This window comes from Schistocerca cancellata, unplaced genomic scaffold, assembly GCF_023864275.1.
Source record: "Schistocerca cancellata isolate TAMUIC-IGC-003103 unplaced genomic scaffold, iqSchCanc2.1 HiC_scaffold_1148, whole genome shotgun sequence".
NCBI classification, from domain to species: Eukaryota; Metazoa; Arthropoda; class Insecta; order Orthoptera; family Acrididae; genus Schistocerca; species Schistocerca cancellata.
The window spans coordinates 2653405-2677332 of record NW_026047147.1 but is presented as its reverse complement, the minus strand read 5'-3'; the positions used below and the strand labels follow the sequence as shown (position 1 = coordinate 2677332).

The following is a 23928-nucleotide window of genomic DNA, read 5'->3' as shown; positions in this document are numbered from 1 at the left end:
TGATGGTATTCAAATTTAAGTTGTTTACTCTTCTTTCTCCTGGCCTGTGTCCTATATCTTCACAGGGTCAGTATATTAATCTGTTAGTGGTATAAGGTGGCAGGATTAATCAATTCTGCCAACTTATATGTCGTACAACGAATTTTATGCTGTGCTGCGATGATTGTCATTAGTTAATTTTCCTCAAAACTGCCGGAACGAAGTGCTCACGACAAATCAAACCTTTTCATGCAAAATATGTGTTTTTGCTAACTCATGCCCTGATACCCAGAACTCCTGAAGATAGACGTTGACTGTGGATATTGTATCACAGACACAGTCCTTTTGACTAAACCCGCCCAAAGGTGTAAACAACCGTGCCTATTAGACGTCGGGGGGCCGACAGCCGATCAGTTCCAGACGTTCCATCAAGAAGAAGGTACACGGCTCCTGTTGTCTGTAGTTCAACCATGCCTAGACGGGCAATACCGCGGTTCGATCGCGTCCGCATTGTTACTTTGTGCCAGGAAGCGCTCCCAACAAGGGAAGTGTCCAGGCGTCTCGGAATGAACCAAAGCAATGTGTTCGGACATGGAGGAGCTACAGAGAGACAGGAACTGTCGATGTCATGCCTCGCTCAGGCCGACCAAGGGCTAGTACTGCAGTGGGTGACCGCTACCTACGGATTATGGCTCGGAGGAACCCTGACAGCAACACCACCATGTTGAACAATGCTTTTCGTGCAGCCACAGGACGTCGTGTTACCACTCTAACTGTGCGCAATAGGCTGCATGTTGCGTAACTTCACTCGCGATGTCCATGGCGAGGTCCATCTTTGCAACCGCGACACCGTGCAGTGCGGTAGGGATGGGCCCAACAACATGCCGAATGGACCGCTCAGGTTTGGTATCACGTTCTCTCCACTGATGAGTGTCGCATATGCCTTCAACCACACAATTGTCGGAGACGTGTTTGGAGGCAATGCGGTCAGGCTGATCGAATTAGACACACTGTTCAGTGAGTGCAGCAAGGTGGAGGTTCCCTAATGTTTTGGGGTGGCATTATATGGGGCCGACGTACGCCACTGGTGGTCACGGAAGGCGCCGTAACGGCTGTACGATACGTGAATGCCATCCTCCGACCGATAGTGGAACCGTATCGGCAGCATATTGGCGAGGCATTCGTCTTCATGTGCTACAATTCGCGCCCCCGTCGTGCACATCTTGTGGATAACTCCCTTCAGGATAACTACATCATTTGGCTAGAGTGGCCAGCATGTTCTCCTCATATGAACTCTGTCGAACATGCCTGGGGTACATTGAAAAGGGCTGTCTATGGATGACGTGATCCACCAAGCACTCTGAGGGATCTACGCCGAATCACCGTTGAGGAGTGGGACAATCTGGACCGGCAGTGGCTTGATGAACATGTGGATAGTTTGCCACAACGAATACAGGCATGCATCAATGCAAGAGGACGCGCTGCTGGGTACCGGTGTGTACAGCAATCTGGACCACCACCTCTGAAGGTCTCGCTGTATGGTGGTACGAAATAGAATGTGTGGTTTTCATGAGCAATAAAAAGGGCGGAAATGGTGTTTATGTTGATCTCTATTCCAGTTTTCTGTACAGGTTCCGAAACTCTCGGAAAAACTTTTTTTGATGTGTATAAATAGCGTCATATCAATGGCTGGAAAAATTTGGAGGATTATTTCTGTAAACATACAGGTTGACAGAGGGCTAGTGGAATCGGCGGTGTTATTTACAAAACTATACATTACTTCAGTTAATACATTTTATTTTTAGCTCATGTCAAAATTCTATACGACTGATGCGCATCTTTCAGTCATATTCGCTGCGAGATTGTTTTTCCCGCCACGTATTATTTACTCTCTGAGCGTTTTCCCGCGACGAATAATTGCTCTCTGAATGGCGTATTTATACGAGCAGCTGTCGGTTTGCGACGCTTGTCATGTTGCGCTGCCCTCGAGAGTTACATACGACGCGAATTCGAAGCTTGCAGAATTCTATAACAGAGTTCTGTAACAGAAGCTTTTATTTTCGGTTTCCAGCGTCCAGCAGAAAATTCTCTCGGTGAAAAGGTAAGAGATACTCAACTTTTGTAGCGCAAGATGTGGCTGACGCGTAATCAGTAGCGATTGTGCTCATAGGTAGTTGCGAAAATGTGTGATGTTGGTGTTCTTCTAGGATGTTAAAGTTTTTGCGTCTTTATTAGACATGTCAACATATATGAAAAATATACGTGGTCTAACTGCACGCAGTTTCTCGTGTTCTGCAGCTTCTGGGACAGACGTTTCCTTCGTGATCACCCATAAGCAAAATCGCTACGATAACTGAAATGGTGTTTCTTTTGGTTGCCAGTGGCTTGGAACAGTAAAAAACTAGCTGCGTGTGTCTTTAGTGTCGCTGCTCCGTAGTAAGTTACTGGTCAGTTTTACGTTCGTGATCTGCTGCCTGTCCAGTTAATGTTCAAAACTTACAGCCGGCCTGAGTGGCCGTGCGGTTCTAGGCGCTACAGTCTGGAGCCGAGCGACCACTACGGTCGCAGGTTCGAATCCTGCCTCGGGCATGTATGTGTGTGATGTCCTTAGGTTAGTTGGGTTTAATTAGTTCCAAGTTCTAGGCGACTGATGACCTCAGAAGTTAAGTCGCATAGTACTTAGAGCCATTTGAACCTTTTTTTTTTTCAAAACTTACAAACATTCTGTTGATGGCAATGACTGCCTTGTACGTTTAGTACCACTCAGCTGGTGCTATAGTTCCGTGAGGCGTTTTCTCTAGAATGCATTTAGTCAGTCTTGGCACTATGTGCAATAATGTAAATTATTTGTTAGCAGGTTGCGTAAAAGTTTCATGAGTTCATTTTTGACAGTGAATTTGAGCGCGCAAACTCGCGCATGCGCACACCTACACGCTCTCATGTGCGCGCACGGACGTGTGTGTGTGTCTCTCAAGATGGGAATTTTGCGCACCCCCCCACCCCAAACCCCCCCTCCCCACCACACAAACAGTCACAGCCCCCTCTTCACGGAGTAACATTAGATGCAACTTCAACGGCATTTAAATGGAAAATTCGTATTCCTCTGTTAGAAGTTTCAGATCACAAATATAACGCGGGTTTCTATCAGTTACGTAGTCTCTTGTCGTAATAAAATAAATGGTAGACGTCTTACGTTTCGTGATCATTTCTGAGAAGGTATTTGTTAATGTGTGGCTGCAATTGAGGTTTTTCTGTCGAGTTGTAAATTACATCATGAGAACTATTGGGACAAAAATTCGGCTTTATCTCCATCCAGACTGTCTACTCTAATCATCCTGATTTAGTGACCGTTTCTTCTCAGCAGTTGTCCGCTGAAACGTATAACCATTCTGAACGGATATTCAAATACACCCAATCTGTGTTGGTCAGATGGAATCTTTCAGTACAGATACAGCAGAGTTCGTATCTCGGCAAGAAGTGCAGAGCGCGCCTATACGCTCATTGTTAACTGCACAACGCAAAGCGTGCCTCTACAGTAATTGCTGATCACAGTCGTAGCGAAATCTTCTTTACGTGACCTGATGAACGTAGAAGAGTTTCTTCTTGATAATTCTAAACCACAGGTTATCAGAAACCTTAGGAGCTCCCGTATTTACAGCAAACGCAGCAGGGGCCTATGGAAACCAGGCGGCGAAAGAAGCAACGATCTTTCAGGTACGAATACGTCCTCTTGGAAGTACACTCAAAGAACTTACGCCATTGTGTAAACATCTACAATTGTAAATCTAGTTTACTGTGCGAGGGATAATTGTTTGAAACAGGGTTGTGGCAGCTGTTCCAGAGAGTGAGGACCCGATGCTCGATGGCCTCCAACCACTTTTGAGGAGGCGGGTGTGCGACGCGTTCGGTGAGTGAACTTCGTTTGATAATCGAACGTCTGTCTCGTGTAGGTCATCACGGAATACCCGCCCTATTTTGTCTTTGTGCTACAAGTAACCATGGGGCGAAACGTCTCCACACCATGTACACTATGTGATCAAAAGTATCCGGGCACCTGGCTGAAAATGACTTACAAGTACGTGGCACCCTCCATCAGCAATGCTGGAATTCAGTATGGTGTTGGCCCACCCTTAGTCCTGATGACAGCTTCCACTGTCGCATGCACACGTTCAATCAGGTGCTGGAAGGTTTCTTGCGGAATGGCAGCCCATTCTTCACGGAGTGCTGTACTTAGGAGAGGTATCGATGTCATGATATTTACATATCAACATAAATTTTACCAATTTCTCAGATACCAACCAGACATTTACATACACGAGTTTAAACAGAACACTTTTCAGACTATTTGGCATCCGGTTATTGAGCGATATGAGTAGTGAATACTGGCGTGTTTGACGATGCGAGGAAAGGGGACGGAGTTCTGGGCTGTTTCCCCTCTGCTGTAGCGTGCTGTGCCGTTCCAGTGGGCCGCAGCAGCAGACAACAGCAGGTGGAGGGCGACAGGCGCGTGCCGAACTTTCGGCGAGATGTATAACTTGGCTCTCTGTTACCTCCACAAAGAGCGTTTAATATCACGGCGGTGTGTAAGATTGTGTCTGATATGGAAGTCATAGTTGCACACAGAGCAACGAAACGTCAGCTTACATGTGCCACATGTGGGGAAGACGTGGCAAAAAGAAGCACTCGAGTTAACTTCGATATTTCCCCATGACGTTTCTGTTTTCAGTACAACTGCTGTTTCTAAGCAACTCATTTAAAATGAAAGAGGCAGCTATGGAAAGTTTTAAAAAGAAAATATCGGCTCGAGCGGGTCTGTATGGGTAGGTGCCATGCATCCAGTTGCCGAGGATTTGCCAGGATTACAATGGGCGGTTGAACTTGCTAATAACTTGGACTGCGGGTGCAACAGATTGAACTAAGGAGCGTTCAGAAATATTTGAAATTATTGGCTACAATAAATATACGTAAAGTTGTACTTCAAACCGGAGAAACATGTGTTTCAAGTAGTAGTAATAAGAGTCTCGCGGAAGAATTAAATCATCTGAGAAATGTTGGGATACTATTTACGCAGGAAGTTGCGAAGTAGCAGAAAATATTGGAATATCACCTGAAGTGAATGTAATGATTGATGACGGAGAGAAACGGCAAGGCAGAAGAAAACGCTTTGTTGATGAAGCAGCAGGGGACGATTTAAACCATAGCTCGAGGAACAGTTTTCAACTAAATGTTTGACACGGTATTACACAGCTGTAGGGAACTTGACTGTACCGCGTGCAGCCACATGCAACAGGGAGACATTCCGTCTCCCGTGGAACTACGTAAGCGAACACGATTCTCCGGTCCAAGAGCTTGTGGGAAACGACGAATCTTGCTACAGTGTAGACGTTAATAACGACGGTCTCGGAGAAGAAATTTTACTGTTGAAAGGATTCGTGAAGGCAATGTTGTGTCTGAGCATTTCTTCTGCGCCTTGTCAGTACTCTTTGTGAGTGAAGTTTGAGTGACGGCCTCACGGACTGTTCTGCCGTTTGCCTGCTGGCGCCTCACAAGCAGAGAGGCCGCTGACAGTTGTGGCAGGAGCCACGGACTGGCAGGGAGCGGCGAGCTGCGTCAGCTGCGGCCGCAGGGAATGAAGTGAGGTGACAGCAGCTGAGTTGACAGGCGTGCACTCTCCACTACACTTATTTACTCGATGTATGAGTGAAGGTAAGTGTAATTTTATTACCTGTAGTTCCACGACTTGCGTTACCGTCTCAGCTGTGCCGTTGTGACCGATGAGTGTCGAGACAAGTGTGCGTCGTTGCGAAATTGCTTTTCTGTGCTGAAACTGGGGCCTCGGTGTTCTGTCTCCAATACAACTAGAATTACTTTGCTTGTTGCAATCTTTTACGTCAAGTAGAGACAACAATACCAGATAGAGAGGATTTCATTCACATTTTGTATGCATGTCATGTTGTGGTCTGATTGTGTTTAGTTAAATGTAGACTGACTGTATGGTTCCAGGTGATAGTCGCATTATGTGGTGTGAATACTGCTATTACTATGTCGTTGCTATTAAACACAACAGGTACGGTAGAGTAGAATGTTTGCTGAATATGGAGAAGTAAATCGAGTCTGATATCAGGAGCGAAAATTCTGGTGATTGAACTGATATAGCAGTGATCTCGGTATGTTGCAAATTAGAAGACGCTGATGTAGCACCTTGCAGACTGGTGTGAAATACTTTTCAGCGATCAGATATTATAGAGCAGTTGTGTTTGTTCACAATGAACTGTTGACTTTTGCCATGTTTAGTCTGGAAGTGTACTCGAGACATTTTTCTTGACGGAAGGATTGTCCGTTGTTACCTGAATAATTTTGCTGTTATCTGGCGTTGTCTGGGTTTTGCTACAGCATTGCTTAGAGTATTTGTGTGCTGTATGTTACTTGAGGAGGGCTGAAATTAGTGAGTCATAATAGGATTGAGTTTTTTCGATCTTTATTTAAAAAATTATGAATATTGCTCTCTTACAAATTCTTTCAGTTCCTGTTTTTTGCACAGAGTTCGCTGGACGGGCTGCCTCATGACAGCATCTCCACCAGCCGGCTCTGGTTGAACCGCCTGGCGAGGTCCAGCGCTGTCTCCCCATCACCAGTTGTGACCCTCCTGTCGGCCCCCGCGTCGAGCAGCGCAGCCGCCACTTCTGCGCGGCCATAGGCTGCCGCACAGTGCAGCGGCGTCCACCCAGTGTCACTCCTGGCGTCCACCGCCGCCCCCGCCACCACCAGCAGCCTCGCCGCCTCGCCGCCTCCCCAGCGCGCTGCACAGTGCAGGGCGGTCAACCCCCTCACGTCCCTCGCCGCCACGTCGGCCCCTGCGGCGATCAGCGCCCTCAGCTGCCCCACTGCCCCCCACTCAGCCGCCTGGACCAGCCTCCTGCCCCTCTCCTTAGCAGAGAGCCTCCTGCACAAAACACACAAACTGCCACTCTCTGCTACAAACACACAACACACAAAATGAGGAAAACAGCCACACGAGGAAACAACTGTTGTGAATACAAATCTGTCCTGAAACAAACCTACCGTATTCCCCCTCCTACAGTACAAAACAGTGCGCAATTGTGTGTATGTATTAAATTACAGCAAATATGTTCTATCTCCCTCATAAGAAAATCTTCATTCACCGTCCATTACAAACAGCATTATACAACCTCTGAAAGAATTTCATTACCACATTTTGTCACACTCATTCCTGCAAGTCAGCTCCTTTGCTCTCGGGACGCAACACCTAACCAGTCGCTCACCTCCACTACAGAACAGGCTTCTTGCAGCTGCCAGAGGTCACACACAAGAAGAATCCCATCTCCTGGTTTTCAAACAGACACTTACCTGGTACGCAGGCAAAAAAAATTCACTGCAGTTACCGGCAGTTTTCATCATTCAGCCTCACCAAACACTGAAACTTTCTGACACACAGACAACAATTTATTCAAAACATGTGAGAGATAAACACCAACTCGGCAACATCACCCCCATAAAAAAATCTGTGTGTGTGTGTGACATTTTATGGCCTCATAGCATACGCACATGTATTTAACATGTGCTATCCTGCTCAAAATCATCTGAACGATCTCAGTTGTCGTCCATCTTAATGTTTTCGCGGCATAAGGACTGTTCCATAAACATTCTGGCGTGCAGCCGCATAAATTCAGCCTCTTCTCCTAATATTTCGACCGAATACCGTCCAGCCATCTTCAGAGTAGCCGAGGTGACTTGCTTCGTCCTTTTACGCAGTGGTTCGGTCCTCGGGTTTAAAAGAACGGACCAAGTGCGGCAGCGTCAGTCACCTCGGCTCGCTCTGGGGATGGCGGGACGGTGTACAGCCGAAATATTAGGAGAAGAGGCTGAATTTATGCGGCTGCACGCCAGAAACTTTACGGAACGATCTGAATTGTGTTTCGCCTGATTTGTAATCAGTCCTCATAACATTGTTCCTCTGCTCTGTTTTCGGTACAGTCTTTGCCTGTACAAAATCTTCACTGCATGAGGCCACAAGAGAAAACTGCTCTGTGTGATTATCGGTTTACATGCAAACTGACACTTCGATAATGCAAATACCAGGAAACGTGTTATTGGACATTACACGGCCATTACGCTTGCATATTCAAACTTATTGTAATAAATGAAACCTCAGAAAGCAACATCCTCCTTTAAATGACACGACAAAAGTTTTCTTACTGCGCCTCTATCGGGGAATGCAATCTAACAAGTAAAGAAGAAATATCTCAAGTATGGTTTCAGTCACAAGTAACAGAGTGTGCAAGTTCAAACTTGAAATGATCTGCCATCAAGTTGTGTGTTTCGCGGAGATTCGAACGCAGCACTTAATCGGATGTTTAACTAAGCGCAATCAAACGTTAGAAATCGTCATTTTTAACCAGCAACGAGATGACAAACTAAACCCAGGAGACGAAAGTGTTTTGTGTAATGGGCATTCGAAACCAACACCTATCGACACTGACTTCTAGTCACGCGTAGACGTTGAGCAGCGGAATGTGGACATGTCATAATTTTAAATACAATGATGAAAATTTTCTGCTGACTAGGAATGGAACCCTAGACACATCGTTGTTGACTACATACAAAGTTACCTCGACTGTACTATTCTCTTTCACCAGTAGCTAGGAGTGGCATGTTTGAAACTGATACGACAGGACGAAAAGCTGCCTGTCTGACTTGGGACTCGAAACCAGTACCACCATTATTGTAAACAAAGCCCAGAGAATAGTTACAATCATAATAATATCCCACATGTATTTTGCTGTGCTCATGTTGCAACTTAAAGTGACATGCCAGGATTCGAACCCAGGGATGTCTCTTGTGAATGTCTTTATGACTTTGCAGACAAGTGGAGACAATGAAGCAGCGGAAATGGATCATCTGAAAGTGATCAAACGTGACGAAAAGGGAGATCTGAGTTCGAATTCCAGTCCATCGTCAATATTTTCCACGTCTCAGGCTCGAATACAGTAAGAGTCAAGTGCGCTGCGGCCGTGTACAGCAATTGGCTTATTGATTTAAAAATATATCGCTTAAGAAAGGTGACTGGTGACAGAGTTTCGACCCGGCGTGACTTCCGCCTCTGTCAGGGCCCAACCTCTAGCGCCTCTCCTCCAGGCTACCAGAGGTGGGAGAGATGCTGCTTATGCTTGTTAAAAATGATTGCCGGATGTGAGAAACGAACCCAGACCTTCAGCACATGTAGCAAGAATCATTTCAACTTTTTCTTAACTAGCAACTATTACCACGAATTAAAATTCATGCGAGTTGCGGTATTCGAATCCACTACATGCAGACTAGAAACTCGCGCCCTTAACCCCTTTTCTTTCAATTAATTTTTTAACCATTCCGAGGTCTGGCCACGACGCCTCCCCCATACCTGTCACAGAGTCGCTGCGCTATTTTCGCGCATAATTTTTTAATTTTTTTATTTCTAATTTTTTTTTTATTTTTAGCACTTCATCTGAAAGACCGTGTTTGCACACAAACTAACTCAGCTGAGAGCGACGCCTTCCAAGCTCTGTGTTCACGATGGTCTGCTTACTGATTTATTTCTCAACATCTTGTAACTCGCCCAATGCCTCAGTTTCCGAGGCTCGTTTGGAAAGTTGGTCTTCTGCCATCCCTGAGTACTGCACGCGCTGGAAGCTCCATGCTGCGATTCCTGATACAGCGGGCGCTTCTGGCTAAAAGGAGTTTTAACATACAGAATGAAGTGAAATAAAGTGTACTAAAAAGTACCACGTGTTCTGTCGAGAGGACCAGCTTTTCCTCCGAGATTCCTTCAACACAGAATAGAGTGCTTCTGAGCTATGTACTTCAAATTAGGTTTGTTTCCTTAAAAATAAATAAGGCAGTAAGAAACACCGTTTAACACAAAAGAGCTTAAGGACGATACATTATGATGTTCTTGCGTTTACGCCTTTTTCTATTCAGTTTGCACACTGCTCCACGTAACTGTATGCACTGAAACATGTTGCGAAGTTCCTCTCGCAGTTTCCCGCCTCAGCGACGCACACGCCGCCCCGCGGCCCGCTTGTGCCCGGCGTGCGTGCGGCGACCCACCCAGCGCCCGCCCGTCTCGCTTCCCTCTGCTGGCAGGTGGTACGTTGTCTGTCCTCTTAGCCAGTTTACAGCATTCCTTTATTCACACGGCACGTCGCTACGATTCAAAAAAATTGGAAGGCAAGGTATTGGGAGTAGAGTTCGTGCTATTGTGGCTAACAATTGTCTGATAACTCACCAGATGTCCTTCACTTGAGCGCGTACAAACCTCGCCTGCTATCAGGTCGTAATTGTCTCACGTGCTGCCGACCACCCAGGTGGACTGCGTCAAGTTTCGCTTTGGTTGCTACTTTCCTGTTTACTGCCCTCTACCGAGTAGTTTTCACACTTGTAGGTAGGTGAGGGTTGCCGATGTTTGTCGAAATGGCCCTCCAGCTGTAGTGCGGCCACTTTTGTACAGTCACGTTTCCGCTTTTGCTTCTCATTAATTCCACGTACATGTTCTTGACTTTTACCATATTCGACGGCCAACTCTGGTTTGAGTATAACTGAGTTACAATCAAAATTGTTCAAAATGATAAAAGCCATTGGCGACGTGCCGTACATCTGTGGGTGGATTCGAGACAGTGGGAGTAATTTCGTCTGGTAAGTGCGGCGTGAGGGCCGTGTGTGTCTTCTTCCGCATGTCGTGTGTGGAACACACGAATATAGTTTCTGACTTTCTCCCAAAGTCGGTGAGGTTTAATCCCCCCCCTCCCCCCGTTTCCACCTGAGAAGGTCAACGTGTCAAACTTTATCTTAAAAATATTACCACGAGTTACAAAATGACCCAAACTGACAGAAATCTTGCTGCTGTTTCACATGGTATGGGTAAAACATGTGCCACACAGTTGACTTTAGAGACGATCTACATATGTGCAAAGTGTGGCCTTTGGATGTCGTCAAGTCTTCTCTATGTTCTTTGACTCCAACTGGCACGCTGGCTGCAGTACGATTTACGTTAGACCTGTAGTCCGGAGCCAGAACTTGGACTGAGGTCTCTCATGTTTCGCAAAGATATTCCGCACCCCACATTCATGATGGGTGGCTTAGAGTTGCTTAGCTTTGAACCTGATGCAAGTTGGTATTTGTTGGTGACCTGCAATGCCTTCTGCGACTCGCTCTCGCTGGAGATCACTACATCCATATCACCTGTGTATGGCCTACACACGATATTCTGGCGATATGTGTGTGTGTGCATGCGTGCAGCCCTCGTAGCTGTTTCTGCAGAGCGGCTAGCAGGGGCTCTGCGGCAGTGGCGAACGAGGCCCTCCACACAGGACCACCTCGGCGCACACAGCTCTTGAGTGCGAGCTGCCTTGTTAGCTGACCACTCATCATGATTTGCAAACTGCTGTTCTTCAACATTATACAAATTACCTTGACAAAATATTGCAGAAAATCCAGTACGGTCATTGTTTCAAGAAGGCTCTGGTGACTCTCCCTATCGAAAGCATTCCCGAAATCGAGCGACATTACGGCGCACTCGAGCGTGTGAACATGTGCCGCAGCTACGATGTCTCTATATTCACGGACAGTTTGAATACTTGTTCAGTCTCTACCCACCGTAGTTCCATACGGGCCAGTCACCTCATGCATTATCATTTTCACTCTCCAGGCAAGAACGCGCACCATTAATTTTGTAACCACCATTCACGACAATAACTGATCTCAAGAGTCCCTTTAGTCAGCCATAGTGTCAGTGTCGTCGTAAGTGCCGTCTGCTTGACGTCTCCTGTGCAGCGAGCTACATTAATTTAAGTATTAACTGTATTTTTTTTACTTGTCACTGCTTCCTCCGTGTGTTTTTGCTTTTAGGAAGCTTTAACTGTCGAGTGCTGGCAATAGTATTCTATAGATTTCGTGTTTGTTTTGAATACAGTCAGAGAGAGTCCCTTTAGTCAGCCATAGTGCTAGTAGTGCTAGTGTTTTCAATACAGTCCTTAGACAGGTAGTGCTTTTTTATTGTTTTCTACAAGAAGTGTCTAGTAACCACAGTTTAGTCAACTATCAGCTGCCTTTAGTGAATTAGCAGTCTAGTTAAAAGTTGATTAACTCTCTACAGTAAATTGATTTCTTAGGACTGATAGGATGTGTGACTGCTGTGTACGGACGCAGGGGGAGCCGGCCACTGCCCGCGAACAGCTGAGCGTGTTGATGGCCGGGGTCAGCCGTCTTCAGGCTGCTGCCTCGGAGTGTAGCGGCAGTGGGGAGTCTGGTGCGTCGCACGGTACACCCCAGGTGTTACACATGCATCACCCACTGTCCCTGCTGTCGAGACATTTTCGCGGCTACAGGGCGCGGGTGGGCCACCCTCTCCCCAAGGTGAGTGGCGGGTTCAGCGGCGTTCGCGGCGCACGACGCGGAGGGTCAATGTGGAGGCTGGCAGTGTGGCAACGCCCGCTCCGCCTGTCAGTGGACATGTGGCCGCTCCTTCAGCAAGGTCCGAGCCGGCACACGGGAGGAGGGGTTTGTTAGTTATTGGGAGCTCCAACGTTAGGCGAGTGATGGAGCCCCTTAGGGAAATAGCGGAAAGGTCGGGGAAGAAGGCCAGTGTTCACTCTGTCTGCTTGCCGGAGGGTCTCACCCGAGATGTGGAGGAGGCCCTGCCGGCGGCGATAGAGAGCACTGGGTGCACCCGACTGCAAATTGTTGCTCATGTCGGCACCAATGACACTCCTGCCGTCTGGGTTCAGAGGTCATCCTCAGTTCATACAGGTGGTTGGCGGAGTTGAAGGCGGAAAGCCTCGCTCGTGGTGTGGAATTTGAGCTAACTATTTGTAGTATCGTTCCCAGAACCGATCGCGGTCCTCCGGTTTGGAGCCGAGTGGAAGGCTTAAACCAGAGGCTCAGACGATTCTGCGGAGATCTGGGTTGCAATATTCTCGACCTCCGCTATCGGGTGGAGAAATGTAGGCTCCCCCTGAATAGGTCAGGCGTGAGGAAGCGGCTACAAGGGTAGCGGAGTAAGTGTGGAGTGCACATGGGGGTTTTTTAGGTTAGAGAATTCCCTCCCTAGGCCCGACAAGATCCCTCTTGAGACGCGACAAGGTAGTAGTAGGCAAAACGCAATGGGGAATAACAATATTAATAAGTTATTAGTAAACTGCAGAAGCGTCTACAGAAATGTCCCAGAACTGATCTCATTAATAAACGGTCACAATGCCCACATAGTACTAGGAACAGAAAGTTGGCTGAAACCAGATGCAACCAGTAATGAAATTCGAAACTCAGATTGGAATGTATACCGCAGAGACAGGCTGGTCAGTGAAGGAGGACGCGTGTTTATAGCTATAAGAAGTGCAATAGTATCGAAGGAAATTGACGGAGATCCGAAATGCGAAATAATTTTGGTGAAGCTCACGGTTAAAGCAGGCTGAGACATGGTAATTCGATGTCTCTATAGGCCCCCTGGCTTAGCAGCTGTTGTGGCTGAGCACCTGAAGGATAATTTGGAAAATATTTCGAGTAGATTTCCCCACCATGTTATAGTTCTGGGTGGAGATTTTCATTTGCCGGATATAGACTGGGAGACTCAAACGTTCATAACGGGTGGCAGGGACAAAGAATCCAGTGAAATTTTTTTAAGTGCATTATCTGAAAACTACCTTCAGCAGTTAAACAGAGAACCGACTCTTGGCGATAACAAATTAGACCTTCTGGTGACAAACAGACCCGAACTATTTGAAACAGTTAACACAGAACAGGGAATCAACTATCATAAAGCAATTACTACATCGATGATTTCAGGCGTAAATAGAAATATCAAAAAAAGTTAGGAAGATTTTTCTGTTTAGCAAAAGTGACAAAATGCAGATTTCAGAGTACCTAACGGCTCAACACAAAAGTTTTGATTTAAGTACAGACAGTGTTGAGGATCAGTGGACAAAGTTCAAAACCATCGTACAATATGCGTTAGATGAGTATGTGCCAATCAAGATCGTAACAGATGGGAAAGAGCCACCGTGGTACAACAACCGAGTTAGAAAACTCGCTGCGGAAACAAAGGGAACTTCATAGCAAACATAAACATAGCCAACGCCTTGCAGACAAACAAAAATTACGCGAAGCGAAATGTAATGTGAGGAGGGCCATGCGAGAGGCGTTCAATGAATTCGAAAGTAAAGTTCTATGTACTGATTTGGCAGAAAATCGTAAGAAATTTTGGTCTTGTATCAAAGCGGTAGGTGGATCAAAACAAAATGTCCAGACACTCTGCGACCAAAATGGTACTGAAACAGAGGATGACAGACTAAAGGCCGAAATACTAAATCTCTTTTTCCAAACCTGTTTCACAAAGGAAGAATGCACTTTAGTCCCTTCTCTAGTTTGTCGCACAGATGACAAAATGGTAGATATCGAAATAAACGACAGAGGGATAGAGAAACAATTAAAATCGCTCACAAGAGGAAAGGCCGCTGGACCTGATGGGATACCAGTTCGATTTTACACAGAGTACGCGAAGGAACTTGCCCCCCTTCTTGCAGCGGTCTACCGTAGGTCTCTAGAAGAGCGTAGCGTTCGAAAGGATTGGAAAAGGGCACAGGTCATCCCCGTTTTCAAGAAGGGACGTCGAACAGATGTGCAGAACTATAGACCTATATCCCTAACGTCGATCAGTTGCAGAATTTTGGAACACGTATTACGTTCGAGTATAACGACTTTTCTTGTAACTAGAAGTCCACGAGACTCAAGAGGGCCATAGACACAGGATCCCAGGTAGATGCCGTGTTTCTTGACTTCCGCAAGGCGTTCGATACAGTTCCTCACAGTCGTTTAATGAACAAAGTAACAGCATATGGACTATCAGACCAATTGTGTGACTGGATTGAAGAGTTCCTACATAACAGAACGCAGGATGTCGTTCTCAATGGAGAGAAGTCTTCCGAAGTAAGAGTGATTTCAGGTGTGCCGCAGGGGAGTGTCGTAGGACCGTTGCTGTTCACAATATACATAAATGACCTGGTGGATGACATCCGAAGTTCACTGGGGCTTTTTGCAGATGATGCTGTGGTATATCGAGAGGCTGGAACGATGGAAAATTGTACTGAAATGCAGGAGGATCTGCAGCGAATTGATGCATGGTGTAGGGATTGGCAATCGAATCTCAATGTAGACAAGTGTAATTTGCTGCTAATACACAGAAAGAAACTTCCCATATTATTTAGCTACAATATAGCAACTCTGGAACTGGATGCAGTTAATTCCGTAAATTATCTGGGAGTACGCATTAGGAGTGATTTAAAATGGAATGATCATATAAAGTTGATCGTCGGTAAAGCAGATGCCAGACAGATTCATTGGAAGAATCCTAAGGAAACGCAATGCGAAAACAAAGGAAGTAGGTTACAGTACGCTTGTTCGCCCACTGCTTGAATACTGCTCACCAGTGTGGGATCCGTACCAGATAGGGTTGATAGAAGAGAGAGAGAAGATCCAACGGAGAGCAGCGCGCTTCGTTACAGGATCATTTAGTAATCGCGAAAGCGTTACGGAGATGATAGATAAACTCCAGTGGAAGACTCTGCAGGAGAGACGCTCAGTAGCTCGGTACGGGCTTTTGTTGAAGTTTCGAGAACATACCTTCACCCAGGAGTCAAACAGTATATTGCTCCCTCCTACGTCTCGTGAAGAGACGGTGAGGATAAAATCAGAGAGATTAGAGCCCACACAGAGGCATACCGACAATCCTCCTTTCCACGAACAATACGAGACTGGAATACAAGGGAGAACCGATAGAGGTACTCACGGTACCCTCCGCCACATCATCTAACTTAAAACTAACTTACGCTAAGGACGACACACACGCCCATCCCAGAGGGAAGACTCGAACCTCCGCCGGGGGCAGCCACGCAGACCGCGCGGTGAACGGTGGAAAGTATCGACACAAAGGCATCAGACGTGACGAAAAGGGAGATCCGAGTTCGAATCTCAGTCCAGCACCGATATTTTGCACATCTCATGCCGAAATAAAATAAGAATCAGCTGCGCAGTGATCTTGCACGATGGGTGGCACATTCATCAAAAAACACTCTCGCGTAAGAAAGCTTACTGGTGACTGACTTTCAACCTGGCATGATTAGGCCTCCGCATGGACCAACCTATAAGGACTCTCGCGCAACACGTAGCAAAGTGACGTCTCTTACGTTTGGAACCACAGTGCAACACTACATTCTTCAAATGCCGTCACCAGAGGTGAAGATGTGCTGTTTGCACTTCTTAAATTGATTGCCTTATGTGAGAACCTAGCCCCGACCATCACAAGAATCATTCCAAATGAACACCCGTCTGCACAGAGCATTGGTTCATGACTGTGTCGTAATGAAGGCCTTTCCGCACTAATGGAAAATTCCGATTCCGCGGAGGTCGATTACAACCTGTTCGAAACATTTCTTTGTTGGTCCATATCGAGAGTCACTGGCCACCTTGGCTACCTAAGGCGTGCTCCTGACTTGGTTCTGTTATCGCCGAAATAAGATCACGTCAAGGGGCAGCTGCACGAACGGGCAACACGGTATAGTGCGCAGATTTCTGCAGGATGTGCCTCTCCACTTGCGATTCTATGCTCATAGTATTTCGGGTCTATTCACAAATTTGTGTAAACCCTAAGGCCAGATACCGAACATACTCTCGTCTTTGGATTTCGTCTCGCATAATTGCATTCCTGCAGCATTTTATGGGGAGAGTACTTAAGTATGTAAGCAACCACGGTAGATTATACCTAAAAACTGCACAAGTTTCTGTCAAAACTTAAATCGTGTTTGCAGGTGTTAGTAACATAATAATTGGTTGGATGAAAACGTGCACTTTTGAAATGCAGCAAACAGCTGAAACTAGCCAATAATGTGGATTTAAAAAAATAACTTCACTGCCTCAGCGAGGAAGATTGATAAAAGCCGAATTTCTTTAGCAAACCGACGAAAATAACTATTGTTCTGCGAGGCGATTAAGGCCCGTCTGTCAGGAAGGTGGAAATAAAAAAAAATCTGAAACTAATAATATATTTTAGTCTACTGTACTCTCATCAGTGTATTTTATTTCGGTTGATAGCTCGCGGCCACAGAAATCAATTTTGTTTTCGTTTGACGTGACAGCAATAAACGGAGAGGAGACAGCAAAATCACTAAACGTAAACGCAGGCCACGTGGAGGTCAGCCACCTCCCCACCATAACTCACAAGGAGGCGGCACGACCACGGGGTCGGGGATTTGTCCGAAACTTTGCGTGGACCCCTAACACCTCACGTGGTTAAAATATTAGGACGCGCTACTCGGAAAATCCCGTGAAAAATCGATCCAAAGATTCTCAGGTGCCTTATGAGTATAAAATGTTGGTCCAGTGCCGAGCCGCCGTTTGGCCTAGTCATTGTGGTATTATTTTGTGAATAGGAAATTTTCTAGGAACTCCAGACTACATTCCATTCATCTGGCTGATTCCCCTTCGCGTACCACTTGCAACCTGATTGACACAGATGAGCATCAATTTGTCTGTGGAAATGCAAATAATATATGGTTCTCAATCAGAAAAAAAATTATCAACTATGCAGAGAAAACCGCCGTATTTGATAACGCCAGCGTGCCTTTTATTCCCGGAAGAAGAATTATACCCCACCTCAAAGAAGAATGCCGACAACTGGTTGAAGGGACACGCGGTATTTTACCCGCTGTCCAGTAAAGAAAGGAGCAGAGGAGATTTTTGGACGTACATCTCCGATCGGCATCACAAGCTACTGCGCATAAATAATTACTATGATACATACACCAACTTCCTCAGAAGAAGCGTCATGTGAACTCCATTTTCGATTATGCGATTCAGAACATGAAGAAACGAGACAATTTAATCTTTGAAAAACCAAATACGATCAAGTGATGAACATCACTATCTTGTTTAGGCCTTGATTTCTTCTAAAATGTCAAGGAACCTGTAATTAATTTTCTTTTGTTTTATTACTTTTAAATGTTAGTTGAAAATAATGTACTACTGGGAATGTTATGACCAATTTAAAAAAATGGTTAGGGCTCGGACTCTTATGCCAGAGGCCTTGGGTTCTTTTTCTTCTGATTCATTTTCTTTTGTTATTCCACCAATTATTCAAAAAGTTTCTCAAACTGACATTATTTTAGCTCAAGAATGTAAAGTTTTTCATTCACTGAAAGATATTCGTGCTCGTTGTCCTATTTCGTTTCATGGGGTTTCAAGGTTTAGAGGGGCTTTGTAAGGGCCCCCTTGGGATTGTAACGGCCATATGCGCATAGGACTGAGCGCGAGCCGCGAGAAGCAAACGGCAGTTTGTTTTTCGATTCCGTCGTGAACAGCCACGCCTGTTTCAAATTTCGACGTGTTATTCCGATCCGAGGTTGAACACGTCGTCTGAAGAAGTTGCTGGCTCATCTGGAATAGGAGAAGAAATTCCTGAAGAGTCCGTTCATAGTGACCTATCAAAATTACGATTGAAGGGCGCAGTGGTGTATTATGAAAAGCTGTTGACGGAAAATATTTTAATTGCATCGACATCTTCGGAAGAAATCTCTCACGATGCTATGTTATTGGCCGGAGGACTTTATGATAATACACTGGAACTTTTGGGTGCAAAAACATTCGTAACTGAAGAGGAATTAATTCCCGCTCAAGAGGATTGTGAAGAATGTGAGGAGAACGACGAACAGTTCGAAGTGCCACAAAATGATTCGTCTCCAGACGAATATAAACCGTCACCGAAAAGATTTAAAAGTGACATGATTCCCTTTGCCTACAAAGTCGTGAATATTGCTAAACCGCACCTCAGTGGTCCTTGGCGACGTTGGGAAAAAAAAGGATGCCGCCAATTGAAGAGAAAAGAAGATCTTTCCCAATGGGAAAAAGATATTAAAAGTGGTGGTACGCGAATGGATAAATTTGAGGCGATAGATTCGTGGACCTACGACCGTTTTGTGGAAGCAAGACAGCTACATCAGCAAGTTATGACAAGAAATTTACAGCAATGGACATTGGCTGCGGCTGCAGAATTCGTCGATTTAAAATTCAAGGCGTCTGATCGATAGGTCACGGCATTTAAACAGAAGCACAGAATTTCACAACGCAAGCTCACGAAACTGGTTTCGAAAAAAAGAGGCGGCGTCAATGGAGGCCATCCAGGCGTCTGCGGAGGCCTTTCGTCGGCAGACGTGCCGGTTAATCCCTCAATACCACGACGAGGATTATGCGATACATACTGACCAAACAGGTAAATACATGTTTTCTGCGTACAAAATGTTTTTATCGATGTAAAATATATCAATTCAAATTTAATTATAAAAAAAGATATTTACATACACTTTCGAATATTGTTTAATATTAAAAATACTATTGTTTTAGTATACCAATAACAATCTCACTGAAAAAGTAAGTAAAACAGTTTTCGTGAAAAAGTCGGATTTGAATAAAGTGACGCATTCGTACACCGCACAATATTCAATAACATTATCCGGAAAACTGCTCCCACATGTCTTCATATGCTTACAAGAAGCGACCGGTCGTTTCGGACCTCGTATTCACTAATTAATAGATGGCTATGGCAATACTTATACGAACGTCATCGTAACATCATCGCATCCCGGAAAAGGAGCAACAGTTTTATACATGGATTTTCTCCGCAAATGTTTAAAACCTTTCGTCGGGGAGAGTAAATATTTACTTTTCATTGACTCTTGGGGAGGTCAAACGATTCGGGAGACATATGATGCAATTTTTCAAGATGACGAAAATATGCCAACTGGGTCTCTGAAAGTCATACCTCAAAAATGCACTTCTTTGGTGCAACCTTGTGAAGTTTACTTTTACAGGCAAGTTAAAAATTTCGTAAAGCGCTTGCAAAATTGCAGCGCATTTTAACAGGAAAATCGTGAAATTAATTCCCGGGAAGATTGCATCAAAATTCATTCTATAATTCTCCATCAATCATCGTCACCAATATTTCGAGACACGATTCAGTATGACTGGTTTGCCTCAAAATTATCAGAAACTAGGAACATTTTCGTAAATGTTAATGGGGCATGTTTTTGTACAGATTTATTGCAAACGCCCGTTTTTATATGTTGCGCAAGATGTCGCAAAAATTATTGCTTTGTTTGTTTTTACGATAATTACCACTGCGGTTCTTGTTTTTCATTATTATATGTATAACAATGGAATGTTTCCCAATCGACTTTGTTATTCTGATTAAAAAACCAATGTTTCTCCTCATATACTTTAGAATGGAAAATGGAAAACCCACTGCCATGATTTGTGTTGTTGGACAAAAAGAAAGGAATGACATAAATGAGGTGACAGATAATTGCAGTCATAAATCACAGTGTTCAAAGAATGAGTCTTTAGCAGTAGCACAAATCAGCACCTTCACTGTCACCTTCAGCTGGCGGCAGTTCAGTACGCACATTTTCTTCTTTTGCAGCCTGAGGTTCCTCATCATCATTTCCCAGACCCAAATTAATAATTCAGTAAATAATTGACGAGTGTTCCTTCCAGGGTAAATTACGTGGACAGAGGAGCAGTCCCGAACAGCGACATCACAAAATCCTTCACTGCCTTGTTATGTTCGTCAGTTCCAGCCTTCTAAACGCATCCTTGTAGAGTTCAAGATCTTCCTTTATGTCAGACACCAGATGTTTGCCGTCATTCTTGTATCTGCTGTACTACTGATTTATTTTTCATGTGCGACTTGCAGGTGAGGTTGTGGTCGGGAACGTGAACCCAACCCATTCCCTCTCTACTAGGAATCCAGTTAGTAACCAATACCCATTCTATTGACGACAATTCGGAGCATGTTACCATATTTCTTATTGTGATTCTGATATTTAAGTATTTTCTCGAATTCATTTTCCATATTTTCATGTTTCCGTCTTTCAGCTAAAATCGCCTTTGCTGTAACTTTTTTGGAGTTTAAAAGCTTTTTGCTGGGATAACTTAGTTCAATATTATACTCCCTAATGTGTTTTAGCTTAAAACTTATTTTTTGTATATTTATCGGCGGCTCTACACTTTCTGGCCTGACAACGTCGTATAGTTTTGCTGTAGTGCACCCTGGATCGTTACACATTATGCCCCATGTACGTTTAACATACAATGCCATCGCTTTACACTTTATGTCAGACCCATTCCTCCATTGCTTGGATCCAAAACTGCTGTCTTCACCAGCACTCGAAACAATTCCCCTTTCCACAAGAACTTTGTTAAGGTGGACAGGGTCGTCTTCTCCACCATTGATGGAATGGGGAGAACCTGTGCTATGTAGTAGGCCTTGGATAAAATATAAGAGTTGATAAACAGTATTCTCTGGAACTGGTCTATACTACGTTGACAGCTCCCTTGATTTTTCTTGCCACCTCCCGCCAACTTATTGCTATCATTTTTAAAAGGGGAGTTGTCAATGCTATTCCAAGAGCTTTGCGTTCATTAACATGGTTCACCCACTCAATGCGCAAGTTAGCAAGCCGCTTTATATCTAGAAATGTACTTTCGTTTTCATTTACCCTCGCACCTGATGCGGAACAGTATTTTGCAAGTACCATCTCTAGTTGCGTCACATCTGTTTGGTCTCTGATGATTACGCTTGCATCGTCAGTGTAAGCGCCTACCACGGTCTTTGTTCCTTGAATGGTAATGCCTGTCAGCCTGTGCTGTAGCTGTCTCAGGGGAGGTTCCAGCGGTATAACGAACAGGAGCCTTGGGTAACACCCCTTTTTATGTCAATTTGTTTTGCCAGTTGACAGCTAATGGGGATTTGTGCAGTAACACCCATAGTCACGTTCTCGAGGATGTCAATGGTTCTTGGCAGGAAGTCCATTCGACGCATTGTCTCTATCAGGTATTTGTGATTAATTTGATCAAATGCCTTATGGACGTCTATGAAAAGCAGTCCACATTTTATGTTACTTGCCTGCGCTAGCGCAATGACATCGCAATACAAAGCCGCAGTTTGTAAAATCGTCCTTCTGAAAGCACAAGTCTGCTGTTGGCCTATGATGTCAGCGGTGCATGGTGTAAAGCGCTTGTTAATTACTCGAGCTATAATTTTATAATCCGAATTTAAAAGCGAAATCGGCCGTAGGTTGTTTATTTTTTTGCAGCCTCTGTTCTTCGGGATCAACACGATTTTGCATTGTTTGAACTCTGCAGGCACTGGCTTCCCCTGTAAGACTTCATTGACAATTTCGGTGAACTTTTCTCCTATTAGGGTCCAAAATAGTTTATAGAATTCAATGGGCAGTCTGTCAGATCCTGGAGATTTCCTAGCGGGGGAGCAGCACACGATTTCTAATACATCTTCCTTGGTGATGTCCGAAGAATTGTTCTCACCATCATCATCTCGCGATATTCGTGGAAGATATGCACCAAAGAGCCCATCGTATTCTTCTTCGTTTGTTTCCCTTGACGCATACATACGTTCATAATACGCTGAGATCTCTGTAATTATTTCCTTCTGGGTGGTGAGTATGGTACCACCATCGATCTGAAGTTCATCCACGAAACTTCTATTCTTGGCGTGTCTGACAAGGTGGTACAATGCAGCAGTCTCATCTTCAGTGACTGACTTTACTTTGGTTTTCATTTCAAGTCCCTCCAGTTTCTTACGTTTCAGACTTGATAATTTTGCTTTTATTTGCTTGATGTCTTTTAATCTTGTAGGAATTGCATCTGTCTGATCGTAGAGATCCCTTAGCATGCTGTAGTAGAATTCTACAGTCTGTTTCCTTTCTCTGGCCATATCTATACTGAAAGATATTAAAACTTTCCTTAGCTTCGGTTTCGCTCGTTGGGTGCACCATTCTATCACACTTGGAAAGTTGTTCAGTGAATGGAGACACATTTGCCAAGCTCTGGTTAGGGCATCTTCTAAGTCGTCTTCTGATAATAACGAAATATTTAGATTCCACTGGCTTCTTACTCTTCTGGTAGGTTGTGGTGTTAAATTTACGCAGGTCAACAACGCACTGTGATCGAAAAAATTAACGGGAACAGTTCCTGTTTTCAGTACTTTATCTGCTAAATTTTCCGATACGTAAATTCTGTCAATTCTACTACATGAATTCGCAACAATATGAGTAAAGTTCACCATTGTTGGTTATTTTATTTCCCACGCATCTTTTAAATTAACAACGAGACGTCTCAAGTCAGTTGAGTAATTGAAGTTGGGGATATGATCCTTTCGACTCAATACACAATTAAAATTTCCCCCTATTAAGTCGGATGGGGTTTTTCCTCAGTAAAGAAATTACGCTTTCATTAAAGAATGTGGCTCTTGCAGCTTTATTACTGCTGCCAGAAAGAGCATATAAACTGACTATAGTAACTCCTGCTACGTTTATTCCAATACCTCACCCCGATTCTAATTTATCAACGTTATGTACGGGGATGCCTTCTCTAACTAAAATGGCCGTGCAACACTCGTTTCAGTGGAAATATTGTAAAAATCGACGTAATTGGACAAATTTAATTGTGGGAATGCCACTTCCTGTAGGAGAGCAATATCCGTCGCTGACTCATACAGAAACCGTTTCAGAGCAGCTATTTTAACATCCGACTGTGTCCTATTAATGTTTAACGTGGTAATCGTATATGACTAACATAGGGGAGTGACCTTTTTTCCCGCTAGTCTGTCATTTCATGCCACTCCATGCCGGATACTTCCTGAGAATCTGACTGGAGACCACCGTCCCGGTTTGCTTTAGAACCTTTCTTTTTACTTTTCTTGCGATTTGCATTGAGTCTGGCCTTCACCGAAGGTCTGCTCCGCCCACCCCCTGAGCAGTTTTCCACTGAGGGCGGTGTCGGTGGATCTGAGGGGCAGTCGTGTGCCACCATCTCGTCTCGTCTGCCAAAGGCGGCGCA

General features: G+C 44.7%; 1 protein-coding gene across 1 annotated transcript; it reads right to left on the bottom strand.

Annotated features, from left to right (window-relative positions):
• Positions 1–6540: 6540 nt before the first annotated feature.
• Positions 6541–22804, bottom strand: LOC126159854 (uncharacterized). The gene is made up of 3 exons (XM_049916664.1): positions 22494–22804; positions 6768–6922; positions 6541–6677 (listed from the first exon to the last, which is right to left on the bottom strand). The coding sequence occupies exons 1-3, from the start codon at positions 22802–22804 to the stop codon at positions 6541–6543; spliced, it is 603 nt and encodes a 200-aa protein (XP_049772621.1).
• Positions 22805–23928: the final 1124 nt, after the last annotated feature.

Coding starts and splice junctions, on each gene's coding strand:
- LOC126159854 (XM_049916664.1), bottom strand. CDS start 22,804: ATGGCCAGAGAAAGGAAACAGACTGTAGAATTCTACTACAGCATGCTA. Junction 6,923..22,493: donor ATAATTACAGAGATCTCAGC/GTATTATGAACG, acceptor TGTTTTGTGCAG/GAGGCTCTCTGCTAAGGAGA. Junction 6,678..6,767: donor CTGTGCAGCGCGCTGGGGAG/GCGGCGAGGCGG, acceptor ACTGTGCGGCAG/CCTATGGCCGCGCAGAAGTG.